At 32.2% G+C, this 24580-nt stretch overlaps 1 protein-coding gene across 2 annotated transcripts; it reads left to right on the forward strand.

The window, feature by feature from the left end:
• The first annotated feature begins 367 nt into the window (after positions 1 to 367).
• Positions 368 to 23748, forward strand: LOC148624885 (tectonin beta-propeller repeat-containing protein 2-like). Of its 2 annotated transcripts, none has more exons than XM_088567973.1 (17): positions 368 to 472; positions 2357 to 2600; positions 2825 to 2953; positions 4317 to 4448; positions 5603 to 5766; positions 7231 to 7664; positions 8396 to 9097; positions 9802 to 11257; positions 11961 to 12179; positions 12978 to 13113; positions 13471 to 13672; positions 14002 to 14091; positions 15549 to 15776; positions 16161 to 16354; positions 17493 to 17583; positions 18601 to 18750; positions 19966 to 23748. In XM_088567973.1, exons 2-17 carry the CDS (start codon positions 2367 to 2369, stop codon positions 20118 to 20120), a joined length of 4716 nt encoding a protein of 1571 aa, XP_088424099.1. In that variant the 5' UTR covers positions 368 to 472; positions 2357 to 2366; the 3' UTR covers positions 20121 to 23748. The 2 variants fall into 2 exon arrangements, with proteins under 2 accessions (XP_088424099.1, XP_088424100.1); XM_088567974.1 differs by having other exon boundaries at positions 387 to 457.
• The last annotated feature ends 832 nt before the right edge of the window (positions 23749 to 24580 follow it).

Consider the following 24580-nt stretch of genomic DNA (forward strand, 5'->3'; position numbering starts at 1 on the left):
TGTTTCATATTTCTACGTAAAAGGCCTAAGGTTTTATTGGCTTTTGCCGTTACATGGTTAATATGTGGACCCCAATCGAGATCACTACTTAAAGTGACACCTAGATATTTGCTGTCTGGTACAGTCTCAAGTATGTGGTTACGCAGTTTATAGTGAAATGAATTTGGTTTAGCATTTTTAGAAATATTTATGACATAGCATTTTCTGGATTAAATTTCATTTGCCATTCTGATTCCCACAGTTCAATTTATCTTAATGTGACTCTAGTTTGAATTTCGAGACAACAACAGTAAAAAAAAAAAAAAAACAACAACAACAACAAGGTAAGGAACTCGCGATCGGATTGTGTATGTTTGTTTTATATCTTTCTGAAAACCGGAAGTTGTAGTCTGAAATCGAAACGAATGACTGGGAATCGTGTGACAGATGGAAAACAGTGAAACAAAACAGTTACCAGGCAATTAAAGATCGAGTATTGATATTTTTCAAATATTTATTAATTCATTACTAAAATTTTCCAAGGACCAAGTATTGTCAAAGGTTATGATTACAGTTTTTCACCCCTATAACTTTGTAGCCAATATAGGTAGCAAAAGGTTGGGAATCAATTAAAAAAAATCAAAAATACTGTGTATCCAAAGTTAGTCACCCTAGTGGTCTAATTACCTTTATCATTGTCAAAGCACATAATGAGTGCCTTTAAAAACTATGTCCCATTAGAACTTAAAGACTGTCATTGTGATTTGTGGTGTAATCGTTGAACAGTTGAAGCCAATAAAGGTGGTGTTGTTGACACAGATGTGCAGTGTTATCAGGACTTCATCTAATCACTTTCGGGATTCAGGGTCCAGAGCTGTTTTCTGAGTTGGCCAAATAAGAAAATAGCTCCAGACACTGAATCCCAAAAGGGATTAGACTTGATCATCTATGGTATTGAGGTTCAATATTCTTGAATTTTTTTTAAACCTTTATAATGTGTAGTTCAAGCTACATCCTTTGAAGTTTTAGCCAGTTTATGTGCAATTTCGGAAATATAGCAGTTCACCACAGATGACGGGAATATTTTACACATCACCTGTGATGTTAACAAATGCAGATCAAACTGATGCATCTCACAGCTTTGCATAAATTCCAGAAATGATTGCCTTTTCTATTTAAAAAAGCTATGCTTCAATTTGAAAAATATGACTGGAGTTATATGTTTTCCAAGGCAGGTTAGGTTCTTGAAAAGCAGGTGGAAGAGCAGAGGAATATTCTGTATACCATGCAACATTTCCTGAACTTTTCCATTCATACATGTATGTATGAAAATGAAAAAAAAATTGAAAGGAATGTATTGAAAACGAGTGTATATTTTCAATGATAAATTAATGCTTATCTATTTTCCTTTATTGGTCTTAATAAGTGTCAATTTCTTATTTTTTTCCGAGGAATTTTCCTGTTAAGGATGTTTCTACTGACTACCAAATGCTATCCAGTCTGGCTGATAACTCTTACTGGGGACCATCTCAAGGATGTTATTTTCACATACACGAATGCTGCTTTTGAGGTTGCTTTGTGTTCATTTTATAAGGCTTCAGTTGTAAGAATCATATGATATGCATGCTTACATGTTATAACATATCAGTGATTCAAACTACAAAAAGACAGCAACATCCCAGTCACTGCACAAAAACTACTTTATTACATCGACACGTATTGCGGCTTCCTGCTTTTGGCAAAACATGTTGACGTAATAAAATAGTTTCCATTCGGTAAATGGGATGTTGTTGTCTTTTTGTAGTTTATATTTATGAGTTTTAAGACAACTGTAGCATACCCCGGTCTCCATCATGGTTACTCTACCTACCATGTACCATCTGAAGGTGTTGGTTCACTTGACTTGGTATATCAGTGGTTGTTTGGTACAAAAATGTATGGAAATTTTGGAATGTGTGTGATAGTACCTGTCTCGAGTTATTACAATGTGTTATATTTGAAACTTAAACTTTTTATAGATTTGATTGTCTCTGTCTCTAAGAATTTTTATAACTTATAGGAAAAAGGGTTTTATGTGCATACTAAACAAAATTTATATTAGAAAATAATTGACAATACATTTATGTAGTTGCTTGTACCAAGTATTTGTAGTTCTTATGGGGTACATTTATAAAATCATGTGAAGTAAGTTCAGATCACATAGCTTTTCAAATATCCTATTGCACCTCTAATTAATTAATTCCTCTTCGTGGAGCTGCTTCAAATATCAGCTGTCAAAATCTCATCTTGCTTTGTAAGGTTTTTAGGACATTCAAATGCTATCCAAGGATCAAATATTATATTCTGCTATGAATTAATTTACGTTTATGTATAATAGGTGATGGACAATGGCAGTAGCAGAAGATGATGATATGGATATAAAGATTCCAAAAGAACATGGGCATCTTGATTACCTATTATCACAGATTCCGAAAAAAGCCCAAAAGGGAATGCTCATGCAATGTGACCTCAATCTTTTGTCTTTAGATGCAAATGAAAACTTTATTGCACTTGGGTCAAATGTTGGAGTTATATTTTTATACAACAGGAAGTCTAAAGAACTTGAAAGACTTAGAACACATGTAAGTTAGATTAGGGTTGTAGAGTATACCATTTGGATTTTATTAATTTAGAGCCCAAATAGAGAACTGTCTGATCAATGCTTACTTTTCATTTTGAAAAACAGTAAAAATGTGTGTAAACAAAGGTTAGAAAAACTTAATCTATGACTCTTTGTAATGATAATTGATGGACATGTATTTTTGTAAATTAATTTGTACAAGTATCTTTTAAAAAATCATTTCAGTCCCATAATGATGTTATTATTTTCCTGGCACTTCATTCTGGACTGGAACAACAGGTTGCCGCAGCTACAGAGAAAGGCGTGGTTTATCTTTTTCAGCTGCCATCAAAGTTACCCTCACACAGCAAACAGGTATGTGTGCATGAGTAAAATAATGAATAAAGAATTATTATGAATGGAATATGTTTTATGGTTGATTCATAATCATGCAATAAAAACTGCATGACATCCTTTTATTTGTGGGTATCATTGAAAAAAAGTTTTAATCCATATATATGTATTAATTTATTTCATTTGGATTTAGTGGTATAAAGGGACCATGAAAACAACAAAATATAACCCAATGAATTTGTTCTTCCACAGTATGTAATGTATATCTTTCTGTTAATATAATTTTAGGTGGGTTATTTTGGTGAGTTTAAAATTTGGCAAATTTTAGGCAGAAAGGTATGTGTAAAATTTTTGCCATTTCTTATTTTGGCACATGCTTAGTGGTGTACAAAGTACTTATGCCCAGAGTAAATATTTTGTGAATTTATTTTTTTTTGCGTTTTAAGACAGATCACTAATATAGCCAAAATTAGCACTCTGTGAAATTTACCTGCTTTACAGTGTTGGATGGAACTGTTTGTACACAAATAATACAAAGGCATTGTCAATATTGTCCTACAGTGTTGTTATATCACTAATGTCTTGAGACCAATAGGAATATGCAAGACATCCTATAACATGTACTGTACATCTGCATCAAAAGTTCGAACAGTCACTTCCTAACTGCATACATCATTTCAGTAATAAGTCTTTTCTGACAGAATGATTGTAAACCATTCATATTTCAGAGTATCTACATGTATATACACTCTACCCCTGCATGTATAGAATGTTGCTGATGCTCCATCTCTATTAGTTTATGTTACACATGTACTACTTATGAGAAGAGCAGCTTTACAAGGTGTTCTTATCTTTGCTATTACAAAATGTATTATAGTAAGTCGAAAGCCATAAAATTTGTACCTGAAAAGTTAAAATACGACATAACAACCATGTTGTTTGTGTTCAAGAGATGAAAGTCCTTGACTTTTGCAAGTTTCAAATCAAATGTCTGTTTGAAGAAAATCAAAAGTCCCCAATAACTGTCAGTTAAAAGGGTTAAAGGTCCAGGACCCATGTAAATTTCAAAAGTCAAAGATCAGAAATTGAGGGTCCCAAACTTAGGACTACCACTAATCTGAACCCCTGAACAAGCATTTGTTCAGCTAGCTGTTAAAACATAACCATCTGTATCTAATCTACTATAAAAAAATCATTTTTCTATTGGCTTGTCTCCACAATGTCTTTTGAAATATGAGGTATGATTGTGCCTTAAAGGTTTACTAATTACTCCATAAAATCAAATGCTTTCAGTATAAATAATTTATTCTATATTTTTTAATAAGTGTCTTGTTTGATTTTATTCCTGAAAATTATTTATTCAAAACTATCTTTTTTCTACCAGCTTCAACAGTTTGTTGTGAAGGATGTACATAGATGTGAGGTAACATGTTTGTGTTGGAGTATGAATGGTATGAAACTATTTACAGGTGACAAGAAAGGACAAGTGTCATGTGTAGAAGTTGACTTTTATGCTGTAAGTCATATAAATAAATAAATAAATAAAAAAACATGTTCAACTTAAATCTTTTACTCATTTGAAACAAAAAAAAACATTGTTAGAATATGTTAACATGCTTAAATAAGTGTTGTTTAAGCTAACTGCTTTTTGAAAGTTCATGGGTTTGAATACTCTATAGAACTTCCCAGTTACCATGGTTATATAGAGTTGCTGACTACAAATATATCACTTAGATTGTTTACCAATTAAGGTTAATTTTTTGGTTCTTCATCCATTTTTCATGAAAACCAGTGAGGGACTGTTCTATTGTCAGGAAAAAGTGATGTGGGTGTATTTTACATTGGTTGGCAACAAGAAAATAGAAAGGAGACTCTATTATTTTCACTTTATTAAATGCTAAATGGCAATTAAAATAGGTTATGAGGTACCCTCAAAAGAAACAAGAAAGGACATGAAAACCCCTAAAATCTTTAAATTTGGCCTTAGTCAGATTGGTGGGTTTTACTTCTCCTAATATATGACTGACATTAATAATTTATAGTTGTATGTCTGTCCACTTGTTATATAAACATTTTGTCTACAAAGTCACTTCAGGAGGCTTCATTTTTCCTGACTTATGAAACTGTTTATTGTCTCTCGCGACGCATCATAAAGGGACATGAAAATGCTAGGTGTTGTTCTTCCGTGTGTTTGTCCATCTGTCTGTCCGCATTTTCCACACTTTTTTTTGTAATGCTTTCACCAAATAATTTTGTTTTTGGTATGTGCCTTATTATGAAGAGTTACAGGTTAATTTTGACTTTGGTTATGGTTAATTGATTTTTACGGAAGTTATGGCCCTTGGACTTGGAGAAGTTACAGATTAAGTTAGACTATGGTAATAGTTGAATGATTTTTACGGAAGTTACGGCCCTTGGGCTTAGAAAATTTCAGTGAATTTACAGTTTTCCGCACTTTTTTTTATCGCGGGGACATTGGTACGCTGTTCTTTTATTGATATACATATATAGTATTCTGTTGGACAGATTTTGTCTTTTACTTTTACCCTGCCAATGTGGTTGTTTTTTTTTATCTGACATGGTTGACTATACTATTATATATTTCATTTTTGTTTATTCACAGGTAGGTTTAGACTACTTTGATTTTACTATTTATGCCATTTGTTTCAGGGAGTTTGTGAGACAAATATTTGTTTGATAGAAAACAACAGTGAAATTGTGCAGCTCAATCATGCCCATAAAGCGTTATTAATATCAACCAATCAGAGAACTGTTATTTATAGAACAGATATTCAAACAGGCATGGTGCAAGTAGGACAGAAGGAGAGAAAAATGTAGGTTTATGAAACTATTTCAGTGTTTTTATTATCGCAAAAACAAAAAGTAAGTTTTTTATGTACTGAAATGGTAAGAAGTGAAATAATCTTTGATCTGTTCATAATGTAGTTGATTTGTTAGGGAACTTTGAAGGAAAAATGTTGTTAGTAAACCACACTTGATACAGATAATACCTGTGTTTATTTTAAATTATTATGAATTTAACATACCATTGGAACAAAAACATAGTGGGATAGTATGTTTTAGGTGCTGCCCATCTCATAGATATTATCTTGTTTCTACATAAAGGTCTCAGAAACATAAAATATTCAAAAATAAGTTCTTACAATGATATATAACTTACAGTATTATTGTAGAGGAAAATTGAATATTATTATAAAAACAAGGAAATGTTTAAACACTTAAAACTGACAATTCTTTATTTTGTATATACAAGTCAAAGTTTGTTCTGTAGTATAAAAAACAGGAAAAGATACCCAAACCTATCCCTGAACAATCACTGTTGTATTCAAATTATGAAACCCGTGCAAGGAATCAACATGTCTGATAGTCCGTCTGATCACTCTTCCTAAACTGTTTTGTAAATTTTGATGAATTTTTAGGAAGGTAAGGCACCATGATGTAGATGTGCAATTACATGATGCGTTTAAAGAGAGAAATCACTTAAGGATTTAACTTTCATTTAAGTGCAACTTCTCTAATAACCAGATAGATTTTGATGAAATTTCATGAGGAGGTTAGGAACAATATATAGACGTGCATGAAAGAAGATATTTAATGTCAGTTCACTGACTGGAGAGATAGTTAAAAAACAGCATTGTGATTGTGCTAGTGGAATACGTATACCCAATAGTTTCTGATTTACCCTTGACATTTGCTCCTGATGATGTGAGAATTGTCTTTGGCTTTTTAGACATGTGAGAAACAGTACAATTTTAGTCTATGACTATTTTAATTTCTCACTTGAAAGAGAATTAGAGCGTAAAAACTAACATGAGAATGTATTTTCTTTTGCAATGGTTGATTTTCAAATTTAAATACGTCTTTGAAATTGAACTTTAACAAAGTATTGAATGTGCAAGAGACTCTTCCTGTAACGTTACTGGGGTTCAAATTTACAAGTGTGGATGGTTCTGGACTTTTCCATGTTCATCAGGGAAAACTTAAATTCATTGAAAGGGGTTGAAGGCCCAGGACCTTTTGAAATTATATGAGGTCTTGGGTCAGATATTGAAAGTCCATGACCTTAGACCTATTCTAATTTGACCCCTGCATTATATTTGAATGATTGTAGGGCAAAATTTATTTTATTAGTCTATGTCTGTACTATTCTGTTAATATTAGAATTTGAAAAATGGATGATTATCCTTATTCAGTGAAACCTGTTTAAAGTAATATGGGATTCACAGGTTGCAACAGAAATTAGAACATAAAAAATTGATAATGTTATGTCATTTTAGATTTGGGAAGTTTGGTGCTATATTCCTCCCTGGACTGTGTAAGCCAGAAGATGCTGAATTATATGCCTGTCGACCTAGTCTTCGTATATGGAAATCTAAAATGGATGGCTCTGTTCAGAATACATATCTATTTAAAGAACTTATCAACAATCCTCATCCTAACTTAGAATTATTGCCATTTCGACACAAATCCAAAATGTTCCTCCCAGAAAGCCAGTTTGGACCAATATATTTGTATAAGGAGAAATACATAGTGACCTGGCATGAATCTAGTCTGTTTTTATTGAATCCATTAAATACTTCTGTGATATGTGGATCATTTCATGTTGGCAATATCAAGACTGTTGCTGTAACTAATGATGAAATATTTGTGCTGCGGATGGGTACAGACAGAAATGTCATAAGATTAGGGGAAAGGCCAGAATCGTTAGCAGGTAGACTGTATGATCATATCTGAGTGCTAATGTAAATGTATATATTCATGAATTGATTTACCATATACATATAGTGGAAAATATTTGTGAGGTTCTAATTTTTGCCATATTCTAAAGGGTAATCATGAAAATAAGTCCAGATATTTCACAGATATCTCCCCCATTAGACCATAAGACAGCCAAAATATAATTCCCCCTATTTATAGAGCAAATGGTGAAAAGTTTGAACTGAGAAAGCCATGTAAAGTGGTCCCACCAAAAATACTACTCTCTCAATATTGTATTATGTACTAAAACACAGCCGGGAACACCCCTATGTTAATACTGCTGATTTATAATTAGTCTTGATTCAAACATACTCATAGTCTAAAGCAGTGCAGCTGAATTATCATACTTCAATAATTCTAACCGTCAAATGGGTTTTAAATGACCTGTTTTGTTTATAGGTTCTTAAAGATTGGAACCTTGTATTGTAACTTGAGAAATTATGATTTTTTTTTATGCACATATGATTTTTCAGTTACTTCTGCCTTTTTTCAGCATTGAAATTCTATCAGCCAAGCTATAGGCTTTGATAAACAAGTCTTAAATCTCAATAAAAACCTAAGGAAAGCAACTAAAACTTAGGTTTTCATTTGTATCTTGCATTTAAATAAACTAATGTAAAATGGTTTGAAAGATCAAGCAAGACACTTGCAGGAAATTTTTTAAGTTGTTGATTTGAATTACAGGAAGTACATATCATCGACTTGTTAAAGACAATAATATGCCTGACTTTGTCAAAGAGCAACAGGTCAAAGAAGAAACTGCTCAATCAACCCCATCACCTTTGCGATTTCTAAAAGAAAATGTAGTGGACAAGCTAAAGAACATCGAATTAACTTCTGAGAGAACAAGTTCTGTCACAAATCTGGCCTTTGTTGTAGAGAAACATTCTGATCACTATGGTGAGAAGCCAACTGCAGAGAAAGATTTACCTCCTGTAATAAAACTTGACAAAGTTGATCTTTTGACAGTGGAAATTTTTAGTGGATCTCCACCAATGGAGAATGATGACAATGTATCTCCAATGCGTCAGGGTAGATTTAATCCATTTATGAAAGAAGATTCATACGATGATAATGCTGAAGTTGATACTTCAGCTCTTGCTACTAAAGTTGGTTTAAACTCTAGACAAATTAGTCAGGACTCATCAAATCAATCAGAAATTGTTGATTCTGGGACATTTTCATTGCAATCTTCATTTAGCTCCCATGAAGTACCAGTAGAGAAGACAACTACAAAACATGATGCAATGAAGCTACGCACAACACCTGGTCACCATGGTAACAGTCCAGATAGTCTAAGCAGGATTCAGGCTATACCTATCATTACACCGGGTGATGACATTGCTGTTAGTGTAAAAACAAAGAAGAAGAAGAAGAAAAAGAAAGGTATTAATCAAATGGTTGTCAAAAGGTATTTTCATGGAAGAGTGCTAGAGGAGTAAAAATAAGAATAATTTTTTAAAAAAACTGTTATGTTTACACAGATCTATGTAGGGAAATGCAAGTTAATTTTTTTTTTTTGGGGGGAGGGGGTCTCAGATCATTTTTCATAAAAAAGCCAATTAGGAAAGGAAGTATTTACTATTTCATTGTTCCTAGAGTTGGGTGAAGGTGTACAGTGTTCACAGCTAAGAAATTGTTGTGTTAGGTACTTTTTTGTTTTTATTTTATTGATATGCTATTTGGCAGTTATAAATGGTAATGTGGCATCATGATAAGGGGGGGCCTGAAAACCAAGTAACGACTAGTAAATAATTTTTAGTTGGCCTTGGTAAATGAAAGTTAGTTTGTAAATTACGGGGTACTTCTAGCATTTTTTCTAGCCCTGAGATTTTATTCATTTTGATGGTGTTCTCATATAAAATAAAGTATTCATAAGTAGTGTATACTGATTTCCTTGAATATTAATATCTAATGTTCAATTGAATTTAGTACAAGCATGAAATCACTTTAATATTTTAGCATTATATAAACTTTTTTATGTTTTATTATTTTAAGCCAATTTATTAATTTTGTGCCCTAAAAGCATAAATTTGATTCAGTGATTTCAAGAATAATCTGTTTTAAAAAAAGCTTACTCTGTTTTGCAGATCCAAACAAGTTGTCTGCAAATATAGATTCAGATACACTATCCCAAAACTCATTTGAAGGAGAAACATTTGACTCAGAAGAGTCAAATGGTACATCAGAATTGCCTAAGAAAGAGAGCACTGATGTAGATATTTCAGATATTGTTGGACTGAAGCCTAGGAAAAGTGATACAGTGATAGCAAAAATGGAATCTGAAGAATCTCTGGGTTCATTGACTCAGAAGCAAGAGGATTGTGAGGATGCAAATTCCTTAAACGAGAACAAGACTGAAAATTATTTAGGAAAGACTTCAGAAGGAGGAAGTGAAGTATGTCCTCCTGTTATTACTCAAAAAGAAGGTGAGCCACAACTTGGTTGTAGACAGTCTCTGCCAAAACATGATGGACAGTCATCTAATAATGAAACTAGCCAAGTTAAAGGGGATAAACCATTACCACCAAATTCTGATTCTAGCATTAGAGAACCTCCACAGTCCCCTAAGTCAGCCTCACCAATGCTTGAACAGAAACTATTGCCAGAGATAAAACTAGTTTCCACACATAGCAATGATTCTGACCATGCTGCTAAATCTACTGTTCATTCCCTTTTCACTCAACATGACAATCATAATGCAGATATTGCAGAAAAGGTGCCAATACATTCAAAGAAAAACAAATCATTTTCAAAACTTGAGAAAAATCTTGCTCATTTAGAAGAGGGGTTAAATTTATTTGGCAGTAGTACATCAGTGTCAGAAAAGAAGGGTGGTGAAATGCATCAAAATATTGATAGTGTCGTCACTAAAATAAACTCAGAGAATGACAGTGAGAACAGTAGTATGTTAAATTTATCTTCAGTAGAAAGTGAAAGTGATAAAGGTTTGGAGTCGCCTAGACAAGAGTCAAGTTCTGTTAAATCGCCAGTGTCACCAATAACTGATAACATTTATAAAACAGGCAGTGGTTCATGTGATGACTTCTATAGTAAATATAATATTCCCACTCCATCACAAAGTGTGAATAATTTAAAGGAGATTACAGAACATCCTTTGTCTGGCATTAATGCCCTGTCTGATCCTCAAGATAAATTTGATGATAAAACTGAAAGTGTACATGTCTGTGATCAGGAGACTGCCATGAAAAGTAAATCCATGCTGAATTTAAATAACTGGACTGAGGTTTATATGTCAGGAAACCTGCAAAGCTTGGCCATTTCAGACACTCATGTATGGTGCACAGACAAAAGTTCTAATATTTGGTACTGTAGCTTAAAATCTGTAGGAATTAAATGGACAAAGGCTACAGGTGGTTATGCTAAACAGATTTCAGTGTCAAGATCAGGAATGATAGTATGGAGACTATACAAGGATATAGTCTATGCTGGTACTAAGATTACTTCCAAACATCCTGAGGGAATGAAATGGGTTGAGGCAGTAAAAGATGTCCGTACTATTGCTGTTGATAACAATTGTGCATGGTAGGTACTTGTTATATACATATGTACATATTTTGCATTGACAGTATTGTGAAAGAAGATGTAAATTTAACCAGTAAAGACCATCTAAAGTCATGAGTGCATTTTCTTGAACAGTGGAATTATAGATACTGGTAATGTGTTGAGAAATTAAAAAACAACTTCAAAGTTGGCTTTTGTCTCAAAATTCTTCCATGACGAAATGTTTTCATTACCGAAAATTAAAGATTTGATAGAAATTTGTATTTGGAATAATTTGTTTCACTAAACAGACTGTGCAATCATACCCTGCGATTGATAGAAGTGGTATAAAAGTGAAATTATTTTTTTTTTCAGAATTAGATTTGTTAGAAATAAACCTCTTGATCCTGAGAGAAAAAAATAAAATGAAAGAAAATATTTATTGTTGTTTATTAGTTTGCAGGCTTATTACAGATTTATGGCTTGTGTGCACATTTTTGTCTTTTTGTCCATCACTACATTCAGGCTTTGTTTTACAATTAACCTGTCTGCTTCAAAAATGCAGACACGTCTACATAGACTTTGTCAAATTTACATTTGCTTTAAAAGTTACAAAATATATATGTGCAAATTTGATTGTTCAAACCAAAAGAAAAATGAAGCCATAGGCCTAATTTTTACAGATAATTAATTTTTCTAGTTTCATCAAACCTATTTAGATTGGACTTAAATCTTATATCAACAGGTATATAAAGACCAATGGAGATGTAGCCATCCAAAAAGGACTCTCAAAAGACAGACCATGCTATAAGTCAACCTTAGTTGAGCAATCATCATATATAATCAACTTCATTGTCTGTAGAGCTGGAGTTGTTTGGGCAATTACTGACCAGTGCAAGCTCATATACAGGGCAGGCATCAAGAAAAACTGCCCAGAAGGCAAGGAATGGGCAGAGTATACACAGTAAGCTTTTCCTAATTTATATTCACAAATCCTATCCTACATTTTTTTTTACATGAAACCTGGACTGAACATATGTATTTCTTTGACTAACTGGAAATTTTTTTAAAGAAGGTTTGCATTAATTTGGAGGGTTATTTGTTTAACTGATTGGGAATTTTGGGCTGAAGGGAAGTCAAAAACAAACATTTTATAAAATTAACTAAATTGATTTGTACGTAAATGGATGAATATCAGTGATATTTTTCTAAAAGGTTCCATACCCCAAAGGTCTGGAAGGGATCAAGTTTTGAGATTATAGGCTAAAAAGACCAAAAGCAAACATTTTCCAGGTTTCTGGAAAATATTTTGTGTAAAAAGGTCCTAACTGAAATCAAAAGAAAGTAATCCAGGGAAAAGACCAGACATGGTAAACAGACAAACACAACAAAGAATATAAAATTACCAAAATAATATGTACAAAACAACATAAGTAAATGAACAACTTGGACTCTACTAAAAACTAGTTGGGATTGATTTTGGGGGTTATGGCTCATACCATTTATTCATTGGAAGCCATTAGACCCAAACAAATGTTTTATCTAGATTGCAACAAAATCTTAACTAACTGAATATCATAGTATTCATGCACCATTTTTAAAATTCATATATTCTTTAAAATAACAATAACCCAATATTTGATCATTCACTACAAGTTTAATCTTCATGTACTTCAAATTTTTTGAACAAACTGTAGTCATTTGCCCATTTTCTTACTGTCCTGTAAGTATTTGTTTCAATATTATTATTGCACATTTCTAGTCCTGATGGTATGATGTTCTCTTCTGTTTCCCTTGGAGATGGCAATGTTGCCTGGGCAGTGGATATCTTAGGGAGAATTTATTTCATGACTCGTGTAAGCATGGAAACACCAATTGGAGACAGTTGTTGGTGGCAGGTGGGTGCATATTTATGTTGACAATAATCTATATTTATACAGTTTTAAAAAGCACAGATACACTCTGCAAGTCATATGTTTAATAAACAACTTTGACAAAGAAATTTATATTCATTGCAAACTAAGTATGTGGGTTTTAAAATAATCAAAATTCAGTGTTGTCAGATTATAGTATAAGCTTTATATTTAGTCATATTGCAGAACACAGTCCGTAACAAAAATCTTTTTAATCTACTCTGTCGAAGACCAGCTTTAAAAGTTTCTCCCTATTTGTTTCTTTTATACAAAGTTAGGGGCAAAGCGCTACTGGCTAAACGTGCAGAATGCATAATATCTTTCTCATTGTTTCTTTCAAAGGTACCAGTACATACTGAGGTTGCTGTCACTGATTATACTCTTGTGAATACCATAAAATCCATGGCTAAAGTATTTGATCCTCAGAAGTTGGCACACTTAATTAGTTCACAGAAAGGTGGTTTGATAGCTTCAGGAGCAGATGGAATATGGATGTGTCCAGAGTTTAAAAATACTCTTCTAGTCTGTAAAAGTTCTTTTGAAGGTAAGTTTTTATTGGGTACATATGTGTATCTTAGACATAACTTCATTTGGACTGGATATTTTGGATTAGTATTTAAGATGGTTGATGTAAGTGAAGTAAAAGTTTTTTGGATCTGTGTGTATGCCCTTCAGATTATAAATAGATTTAACATGTTTCCTGTTACATGTCAGTTATATGCAAATGAATAGAACCAAGTATGTTTTTGTTTAAAAAAATTCTACAGAAATCTATAAAATAAACACAATGTTTCCTGAATAGCTGAAATGAGAAATACTAATGGAAATAAAATTATTTTTTCATATCACTTAAATTTAATAATATACATATAGGTCATTTTTGGAATGAAATACATCTTAGTGGCATTGCAGCATCAACAGCATGGAAACTGATATCTGTGACAGCTTTACATATGGAATGGGGTATGGTTAATCTGAATTCTGACACTTAACCATTTAAAACATGTGTAAATTAATTATGACATTGTTCATTTCTTTTGTTTTGTGTTTCTCAGATTAAGCTTTTTTTTTTTGAAATTAAGTATGGTACCAATATAAAAGGAAAGTTAAATTGATTATGGAAAATTGATATTCTTACAGCTGGTTTATATGTATTTTGTCTATGTTTTTCATTGCTTACAGTCATAGTTTTCCTTTCCTCGTTTGTCTATCCCGGACTTGACTTTTTATGAGCAACTCCACGGGTGTTTCTAGAAAAGCAGAGGTCGCTTACCCTACTGGTGCACCTGGTCCATGCTCTCAGTTTTTAGCGGAGTCTGAGTTGCTCATTTACTTTTGTTACTTTGTATGTATGGTTTTAGTTACTTTATGTTCTTTGTTGTGTATGTCTGTTTTCCATGTCTGGTCTTTGTCCCTGGATTACATTCTTTTGATTACCGCTATAACCTTGGTTCCCTTGATTACTCTTACAGATTATTAAGGAAATATCCAAATGAGAATACTATAAACAGTTTTCCCCTACCAGGCAGGTAACCTTAATAGGCTCAAATCATTGTGAATCATTTAATTTTATCAGATTGAGCACTATTGGTCATATTTTTGGCCTTATGTCCTACTATGAGAGGAAATATAATAGATATTACCATACATGCAGATATTTTCAGATATGGTGGTTTAAAGTGAACTTCACATTTGGTAGCCTACAACTGTCTTATTTCCGTAGAGTTTTTATTTTTCTCAGTTTTGAGACAATGATACTCATATTTATAGCCATGTGAGATTTCCTTACCTTCAAAATGGATGAGATAACATGCATTTTTTCATCACAACCAAAATCTGTAATATGCCTGCATACTAACACACACGGTCAAATATGTTTTTCTTTTTATTTTTTCAATCAAGAGGTTTATTTCAAACAAATCTGATTCAGGGTCAAGATGTAATGCATTGCAATTCTCTTTTTCACAATAAAACATTCTATGAGATATTGTAAATACAAATTAATTTGGCAAGCAAGTTGTTCTGAATAGGAGTACATTTGTACTACTCACATAATCAACATTAAAAGTGAGAAAAAGAATCAAACACCACTAGAAAATGCCAGACCAGGAATCTCAGACACACTTGGGGAAAGATTTCAATGTTTTCTTACTTGATAGAGCCTTATTAGAGAACTTGAAATCTTACCATAGGGTGTCTGAGATTTCTTTGATTTGCACTCAAAGTAGTTTTAGATTCTCTTTACATTTTGCAAGAAAAATTGAAAATTACCTGTCTGTACCATATTGTTTAGCTATTTGGAAATTTGGGTTCCTAAACAAGAGCGAACTAATTGCTTATATGTAAAATTTCCAACAATCTAATTCCATGTCAAAGTTCAAATTCAAATGCTTTCATGGGGTTTTATTTGATTATTTTAGGTCTTATATGGGTTCAGCAACCAAATGGTGAAATATTCACATTTACTGCGGCTAAAAGGAGTGTTAAAACAGTAGAACCCCCACAAAGAGGACAGTTCATATGTCTGTCTGTCTGTGAAGAAGCAGCCTGGGGACTTCATGAGAATGGGAATGTTTTTATAAGAGATGGTGTAGCAGAACATTGCCCAGAAGGAGCTAAATGGTTTGACCTTGATCTTAAACAGCTAGGTATATGCTTACTAAGTTTCTTTTTATATCACATTGTAAAATAAAAAGCTTGAAACAAGGTTTTGACAATTTGAAATATGCACCTGAAGGCCTTTTCTCATTTTTGGTCATATAAATGTGAAACTAGGAATGTAAGATTATTTGTACCAAGGAGATACATCTTTTTCCAAAATAATTAGTATCCATAATACTTAAAATTCATAACATATTGCAAGCATTTATTGTTGTGTTTTTGTGAAAAATCTGGCATTAGCTTAATATGGTAAAAATTTAATACAGGTAGTTTTGATTGTTGCAATTTCAAGTCGGCCATTTTTCTTACAATGATAAAAATATCAGAGATATCTCTTAATTACAGTTTTTTCTACTCATAACTTTGTGTAGGTGATGCCCAATTAGTCCATCTGTCATGTGGAGCTAGGAATGTTTGGGCTGTAGACAGTGACGGTGTCGTTTATCAGAGGATTGGAGTGAGAGCTCCATCAACACATTCCCTTCAGGCTGCCTGGCTACCTGTGGACTCTGGACCATCAGGAACTACATTTCTACAAGTCTATAATGGACCCACAGACACTATGGTAACAGCTTTTGATAATTTAAAAATTGTCTATTGCATTTGTTATAGAAAATTCATACATTTTTATACTCTGCCCCACAAAGTGGCGAGGTATTATGGGATACTGTCAGTCAGTCCCCTGTTATACATTGTGTTTAGTTTAATACCATAAAGTATGGGTTCAATTTTCAGCAAATACCAAAATGCACTTTTAGAGTTAGGCCATTTTGAACATTTTGCAGCTCCCCTTTTTACTCAGAAGTCACATGACTTCTGAGAGTTAATACCATCTGATGTCAATCAAAACAATTTGCGGTTGATAACCGCCTTAAAAGTACTTCCACCGCGAAAGAGATATGGCAGATGAATATTAAAATGAATCAAATTGATTATTTTGTATAAATACATTGCCTGTTTTTACAGTATTAGATTGAAATTATATTTTACATGATTCACTGGCAAAGAAAAAATCAGATACATATATAGAAGTGTGAACTTTATTTTATAAATGCCTTTAATATCCACATATGGATTCCATGTGATAGGCTATGTTTAAAACTAAAAATAGGTTTTCAGTATTACACATTGAGAAACAAAATGAAAATGAAATGAAACGAGACAAAAAAAAGAGAAAGAAAGAGAAAACGAAATTGAAATTGAAATTTCAAGTCATCAGATTTGTGTGGATGTGTAGTTCTATTAGTGGTGAAAGCATTGATCCTGTTGTAAATAATTTATCTTTTTTGGAAATAAAGAAAAAACAAATTACCATCAGCGGATTTAAAGTTTTTAAAATACCTATAAATGTCTCATGACTTCTGAGGTTCAATGCAATCGACGCTTTGATTTCACCATAGCATGGTGGGTATCACTTATTACTCCATTAATGCCTTATTTTTTTTCAATCAAGTAAGGAGTTGGCCGAAAAAGACAAGTGTAAATCTTGGAAAAAAACTTCAAATAGGCCCTAAAAAGGTTAATTAGTTATCAGGCATCTTTTTCCTTAGTTTGAATGACCATACTCCTATGTACATCAAACTTCATACATATTTACACAACAAAATTTCACTATTGGTGTCTTCCTGAAATACTATTTTTAAATATCTTGTAAGTTTAATAGTTGTAAGTTACATGTATTTGAATTTTTAAATTCTCTTTAGGTATGGGCTGTGGATAATAGACGTCAGACTTATGTCAGACTTGGTGTCACAGATGAAATGCCAATCGGAACATCTTGGCTACATATTCCAGGTAGTTATAATTATAGATTCCCTGTTCTCAAATTAATTTATACAGGATAAAGCCATCATAATGGTAACCTTAGAAGCACTGAGAGCCTGATTTCAATCTGACATGAGGTCAATCTGTAATACTGAGTAAGGGCCTTTACTATTTCATATCTTAACATAAACAAAATATTGCTCATATCTTAAAGTTTTGTTAAATTATGAAGAAAAATAAATACATGTTGGTGTAAATGTTAAAATACCAATATATTTAACTGTGTTCTTTTACAGGGTACACCTGCCTCATTTTATAAAACAAAAAAAAAATTAGTGGTCAATCATAATTTAATTCTGTGTTTATACATTGTAGTAGTTAATGAAAAGCTCTAAATTTTTTGTCACAAAGAAAAAAAAATTTCAGACGTACAGCTTGGAATTTGAACAACGATCTAGGAATCAAATCAAGAGCTTTATAATCCCAGTATCTATCTCTTGAATGGAAAATAATCAAGAAATATGGGTACCAACAAAGTTTTCAAGATACTTATTCAGATGTATGGTTTAAATGTTCACACACCTAGATAACAGAACATCAATGTATACAAATATAGTACAATGTACCAATATTTATGAACAAAAACTGCTACCTCAAACTTTGATCTCTACTGCTTTCCATGCACTGTAGGTTAATAATCAATGTTAGACAGATAAGGAATGGGATTAATGTACGATAGACCATAAATGATATCTAACAATAGATGAATCCAAGGCTGATATTCCAGTGAGGCTGGGTGGCATAGTCTTTTGTATTTTATAAAAAACATTAAAAATATTCAGAATGTGATATAAATCAATACATAATTAAGCAATTTTTTATTTATTATTGTATTGTATACAGGTGTAATTCCTGTTTTTTTCACTTTTTTCTGGAGAAAAAAAATTAGCCCATCTTTTGTAAATGTCTGGAACTGCCACTGTCTCCATTTCAGATGTTTAATTGCTGTTTGTTGGTTAAATGATATAACATTTACATTTACTACAGGCAATCAGGTTCTCCAGTTAGCCATTAGTGATAATTTTGTTTGGGCACTAGATCCAAATGGTGAAATTATGTGTCGTCATGGTATTACCACAACAAATCCAGGAGGAGATTACTGGAGAAAGATTCCAGGAGTATTTAATCAAATATCATGTAAGTTCAGGGTGTTTAAATTTAATATCTTGGTTCTCAGGCCATCTTTCATCTCTGGGGAGGTATCTCCTCATCAATGTTTGCCAGTAAACAGTGTAAAAAACAAACTTCATTACTTTTTGGATGATAAAAGGTAAAAAGAGTGATCAAGGGAACCAAGATTATAGTGGTAATCAAAAGAATGTAATTCAGGGACAAAGACCAGACATGGAAAACAGACATACACAGCAAAGAACATAAAGTAACCAAAATCATACAAAGTAACAAAAGCAAATGAGCAACTCATTCTCCTTTAAATACTGGGAGCATGGACCAGGTGCACTGGTAGGATAAGCGTCCTCTGCTTTTCTAGAAACACCCGCCGAGTTGCTCATAAAAAGTCAAGTCTGGGGTAGACAAACGAGGATAGGAAAACTATGATCCATTGAATAAATCAGTTTTGATGGTGCAGATGGATACACCATAACGATCCACGAGTTCATGATGACAACCATAAAACTTCTGTAGTGATGACTTCAATCTTGTAGCAACATAACCCTGTTCCAGAAGCCTATTTTATAGAGTTCTAACATGATACAAAAAGTCTGCGTAGTTTCGGCAAGCTCTGGCATAACTTATGAGTTGTGATATGAACACTCCATAAGCAGGTGCTGAAGGGATGTTGCCAGAGATATAAGGAAAGTTGACAATTCTGAATGAAAAGTCATCATGTTTGTCGTAAAGTTTGGTCAATAGTTTCCCTTTACCATTAATTTCTGAGTGTAGGTCTGAAGTATCCTTTATCTCAAGTTCATTGGGGTAGATGCGATGTATCAACTCCTCGAAATTAGGATTGTTTAAAGATAATACGTCATCTATATAGCGGAAACTGTGATTAAAGGATATAGCCAAACGATATTCTTTCTTTTGGATATTCTTTCTTTCGGAAAAGAAATGCCTCCCTTTATCATAAGCTTTCATTTAAAAATTGGCTTGTGAACCAAATGTTTAACTTTAAATGGCCTTATCATGATTTACATGTGTATAAGAATAACAGAATACAATTAATAAATATCTAAAATTGATTTAAAATAAAATATGAAAATAGAATTCTTTTATTGTTGTGGAGAAATTGAAGTAATATTAAGAAAGTTGTTCATGGATTTTTTTAAAAGATCTTATTTGCAAAATTTGTTTTTAAATGATGGACAATGAATTAAATTTTTCTTTTGATAGGTTCGAAAAGTGACGAATTATGGGCAATCAACAGTGATGGACTAATTTTTTGTCGAAGAACGAAATATTTGATAAGGAAAGATTTTTCTCAAGATGCACAAAGGCAGAGGAAGTCATCCAGTACATCTTTAGCAGAGGATTGGGAATTAGTCTGACAAAACTTTATTTTTATAACATTCTGGATATTCCTTTAAATTCATTTATCTTGTGCTTTTTTTCAGCTCACCTGACTGAAGGCCATGTGAGCTATTGCTATCACTTGTATCGTCGTTAATAATTTTACAAAACTTGGGGTCTCCTGCATAGAACTGATGTGGGGATTTTTGATCTGTTGAAAAATATGGCTGCTGTAACTGAAAATAGAACATAGGGATCAGACAGCAGTTTTTCGCATATATCTCCAAAATCTTTAGGTTTAGCTAAATTCTGACAGAAGGTAAAAGTGTTTAGCATGAGATCTATCTGTGGTCAATTTTTATTTTAATCCGTTAAGCCATGTTGGAGTTACTGCCCTTTTTCAACATTTTTTGCTATTTTTAATGTTATTTCTTTCAAAAATCTTCTTCTTTGACACTACTTAACCAATTGGAACCAAATTGTGTATGAATGTTTCTTGGGGTATCCTGCATAGAACTGATTTGGGGGATTTTTGATCTGTCAAAAAACATGGCCGCCATTACTAAAAATAAACATAGGGTCAGACAGTAGGTTTTTGCATATAATATTTCCAAAACCGTTAGGGTTAGCCAAATTCTTTCAATAGTTGTAATGATCCATATTATTAGGATTTCATAAGTCTTCAGGGAAAAAAGTTGTCAGACGATTCCTTGTAAGAGTTATTGCCCTTGAAAAGGGAAAAATAACAGATTTATTTTAACAGTTTTCAGCTAATATCTTGAAAACTATGATAGACAGAAATTCTTCTTAAATTTACTGCTCTTGAAAGACAAAATTGAACCAGGTGAGCAGTTCAGGCTTGTTTGTGGATAGGACATTATCTTGTCTTATAAAGTGTATATTTAAATATTTGAAATACTGTCAATATAGTATTTTTCTGTGTGCTCTTAATTACCCTATATTCATAGAAGATAAAATATACCAAAAGTTGTACAGTCAAAGTGAATATTAATACAATGATTTTTTTCCTATTTCTTTTTCTTTCCAAATTTTTTAACTTACTATCGTTAGATGTATTTTCATTGGAAAGTATTTATGAAAATTAACAATTTTTGTAAATTCATGTTTGGAAACAGAACATTTTTTTTTAAATTGACATAATCTCCTTTGATCATTAATTAGTTTTTTGTTATTATTAATTTCAGTCTATATTTAAGTTTTGAGATTTTTGGTCAAGAGGGATCGTTGATTGTAACTTGGGCTTTTTAATGTTGTATTAGACATAAGCTTTAACATTAATGTAGAGAAGCTTTAGTTTGTCTTTTGGATTCTATTTTAGAACCTAAGTATTCCAGAATCCTGTATAAACATCCTCTCTTAGTAGAAAGATTCTACTGATGTAAAAAAGAATCCCAAGAGATGAAATTAAAATACATATAAGTATATATAGTTTTTGAAAGAAATCCTGACAGATATTTATTTAAATTATAGTAAAAATTGTTGAGATTGTATGCTGTTTTTTTTTAACTTTCAACAAGAAATTGCCATTATTTTGTGGAAATTAACGAATTGTTAGCCTTCAATTCTAGAGTTTGGATTTACAAATAAATGTTTTTTTTTTGCATTTGCTACATGTTGACTGTAATGTGTGATAATAAAACTACATTAATAAATTCTATACTGCCTCAATGTAAGCAAGGTTGCTTTGAAAATGTGATATGTATATAAGATGTTATTTTTGTTGTGTTTTACTGTCTTGATTAACAAGTGAAGATAATTGTGATAAATGAATAATGGAACCAAATTTAGTATGAATGTTCCTTGGGGTGTTCTGCATAGAACTGATGTGGCGATTTTTGATCCCTTGAAAAACATGACCGCTGTTACTAAAAATAGAACGTAGGGGACAGACAGTAGTTTTAAGCATATATCTCCAAAACCATTAGGTTCACCCAAATTATTTCAATAGCTGAAATTATCCTTATTATTAGGACTACAAAAGTCTTCAGGGGTAAAGTTGTCAGATGACTCCTTGAAAGAGTTATTTCATTTGAAAGGGGGAAAAATGACAGGTTTTTTTTTGTTTTTTTTTTCTTATAGTTTTCAGCCAATATCTTGAAAACTATGATAGATAGAAAGAAACTATCAATTGCTGAAATGATCCATATGGTAAGTCCCACCAAAGTCTTCTTGAGTCAAAATTGTTGGAAAACTTCTTGTTAAATTTACTGACTTTGAAAGACAAAATTCAACAAGGTGAGCGATTCAGGCTTTTTGGAGCCTCTTGTTTATTACACAATACAGGTAATTCTTTTATTTAGTTCAGGTGAAAAAATAATTTTTCAATGGATAAACCATATTGCAGAGTTCTTTGTTTTCTCTGATTGTTTTGGTTTATGATGTCATTTTACCATCCACACCAGAATAGCCCTTAAATATTGATCCCACAACCACTTTAACCTTCATAGTATTAATTAATAAGGACGGAGCACCAGCAACATCATATATATGTAGATGCTCTGAAAATGAATGGCTCAAAATCATTCTGTTGAAACTGGCATATTTAGTAGGAAGTGATTGCTGGAGTTTTCAACACAGACACATAGCATAGGAAGTCTTAAATATCTCTGTCGACATTTGAGTACAAGTAGCTCTGTCCATCATAGACAAAGCCTAAAATCAAGTTATTTTGGAATTGTACTTTCAACAGCTTTTGTGTCAAGGCGTCAAAATTTCACATGGAAGAGATATTGGTAAGATAATTTAATCATACAATGTGGTTTTCTTTTTCATTTGAATGTTACCATTATTCTTGATTGCTAGCATTGAATGAGTTTTATTAACAGTGTAACTGTTTACTGTGAAAGCACTTAATTTTAACTTAATGCACGAATATTTGTGGTTAAGGGGGAAATTATCAGTTTGTAGATTCATTAATTCATGGAATTTTGAATGTTATATTTTTCAATTTGATTACTCTTTAAAAACTTGTGTATACTGTCATAAAAATCATGAGAGAAATTTTATTGATGTGCTTTGTTTTGTTTAATTCATTTATATGTATATAAACCTATATAGTGTTGTTCAATTGGTGTAAATGTGAACACATTGATTTTGTTCTTTAAATCTATATAAGGGATATGGAGATGTCTCAAAACAAAGAAAAATAAAATAGTGGTGCTTCTGTTATTATTTATCATTACTTTTATGATATTTTTTAAATTATTATCTAGAAATGATGAAAATTCTTGTTTTTGGCTGCATGTTCTAATTTGGCTCATGTCACAACCCTTAAAATCATGATGCTGAGGATCGTATGGCAGTATATAGATTGGTTGGTTGCCCCAAAAAATTATATGGTCCATTGAATTTTGGGGGCAACCATCCAGTGTGGTTCTATTTGTTAAGTTTGTGGGGAGAACATTAAAAATATCAAGCCTTTCAATTATATTTCTCTTGTGCCAAGAAGAAAAATTCCTAGTGGTATGCATTTTATATACCTGTAATATGAAATCCATTTCAATATTGCTTAGATAAGACCATTTTTAAACTTAGCTTGATAGCTTTAATGAGCAAGTCTAAATGCTATTCTTTGTTAAAATTGTTGTTTTTATTTTTCAAAATATTCGTATACATGTACATTTGAAATAAACTGAATGAAATTTTTTTGCATTTTCCTTTTTTTCTACAGTTAAACAGTTTATGGAAAAACTCCCATTTGTCAATATCTCAAGTAAATATTCAATTAAAAAAAGTACATGAATTGTATACAATGTACCAACGAGGTAAATAGAAACAGAAACAGATATGCAACAAATGCACCATCAAATAATCATTACAAAAATAGTGATCACTGCACAGCTTAAAACAACTACAGAGCTCAAACCCTGAACAATTTGGGGAAGTATGGGCACACCATTCAAACTTGATACAGCTTTGAATTTTAATCTGAAAACAGGGTAAGAATTTTTATCAGAATTGAACTTTTTTGCCCTTTTTTCCTAAATGGTTGAAGTTGAAAACTCAAAAATCAATCCAAACCTTCCTTTGGGGGAGTAGGACTGGGTGCAATTTCAAAGTGAATCATTCCCTTTTATGGCACCTTGTAGAAGAATTTAAAATCCATTTATTTTTTCTCAAGTTATTGTCCAAGCTTAAGTAAAATTGTTATTTCAGGTCCAAAAAAGTTCAAGTCTTAGTACCCTTATTCAATCCCAGCCTCCCTTTGGTGGTATGGCACCTTGTAACACAATTTCAAAGTGATCCATTCAGTAATTGTTAAGTTTTTGTCTGGACATTGGGAAAATGCATGTTTCTGGCTCCTAATTGTCCTGTTCTAAGTAAAAACTATCATAGGGAAAGAGAGGAGTACTGGATACGCAGACTAGGTACTGCAATACCTTATGGATGCAATGACAACATCAAAAGTATAGGAAACCTTTCCAGCCAATATAACAATAGCATAAATGTGATGAATTTATTTGACAAAAATCTTAGA

The sequence above is a fragment of the Perna viridis genome, chromosome 2 (assembly GCF_037379345.1).
Source record: "Perna viridis isolate PV_CMFRI_1.1 ecotype Kerala chromosome 2, ASM3737934v1, whole genome shotgun sequence".
NCBI lineage: Eukaryota > Metazoa > Mollusca > Bivalvia > Mytilida > Mytilidae > Perna > Perna viridis.

What these genes read in the sequence shown, in the direction of transcription:
- LOC148624885 (XM_088567973.1), top strand. Translation starts at nt 2,367, where the DNA reads ATGGCAGTAGCAGAAGATGATGATATGGATATAAAGATTCCAAAAGAA. An exon ending in CTGTAAAAGTTCTTTTGAAG is followed by an intron (nt 13,673 to 14,001) that starts GTAAGTTTTTAT and finishes ATATACATATAG; the next exon opens with GTCATTTTTGGAATGAAATA. An exon ending in ATCTTGGCTACATATTCCAG is followed by an intron (nt 17,584 to 18,600) that starts GTAGTTATAATT and finishes CATTTACTACAG; the next exon opens with GCAATCAGGTTCTCCAGTTA.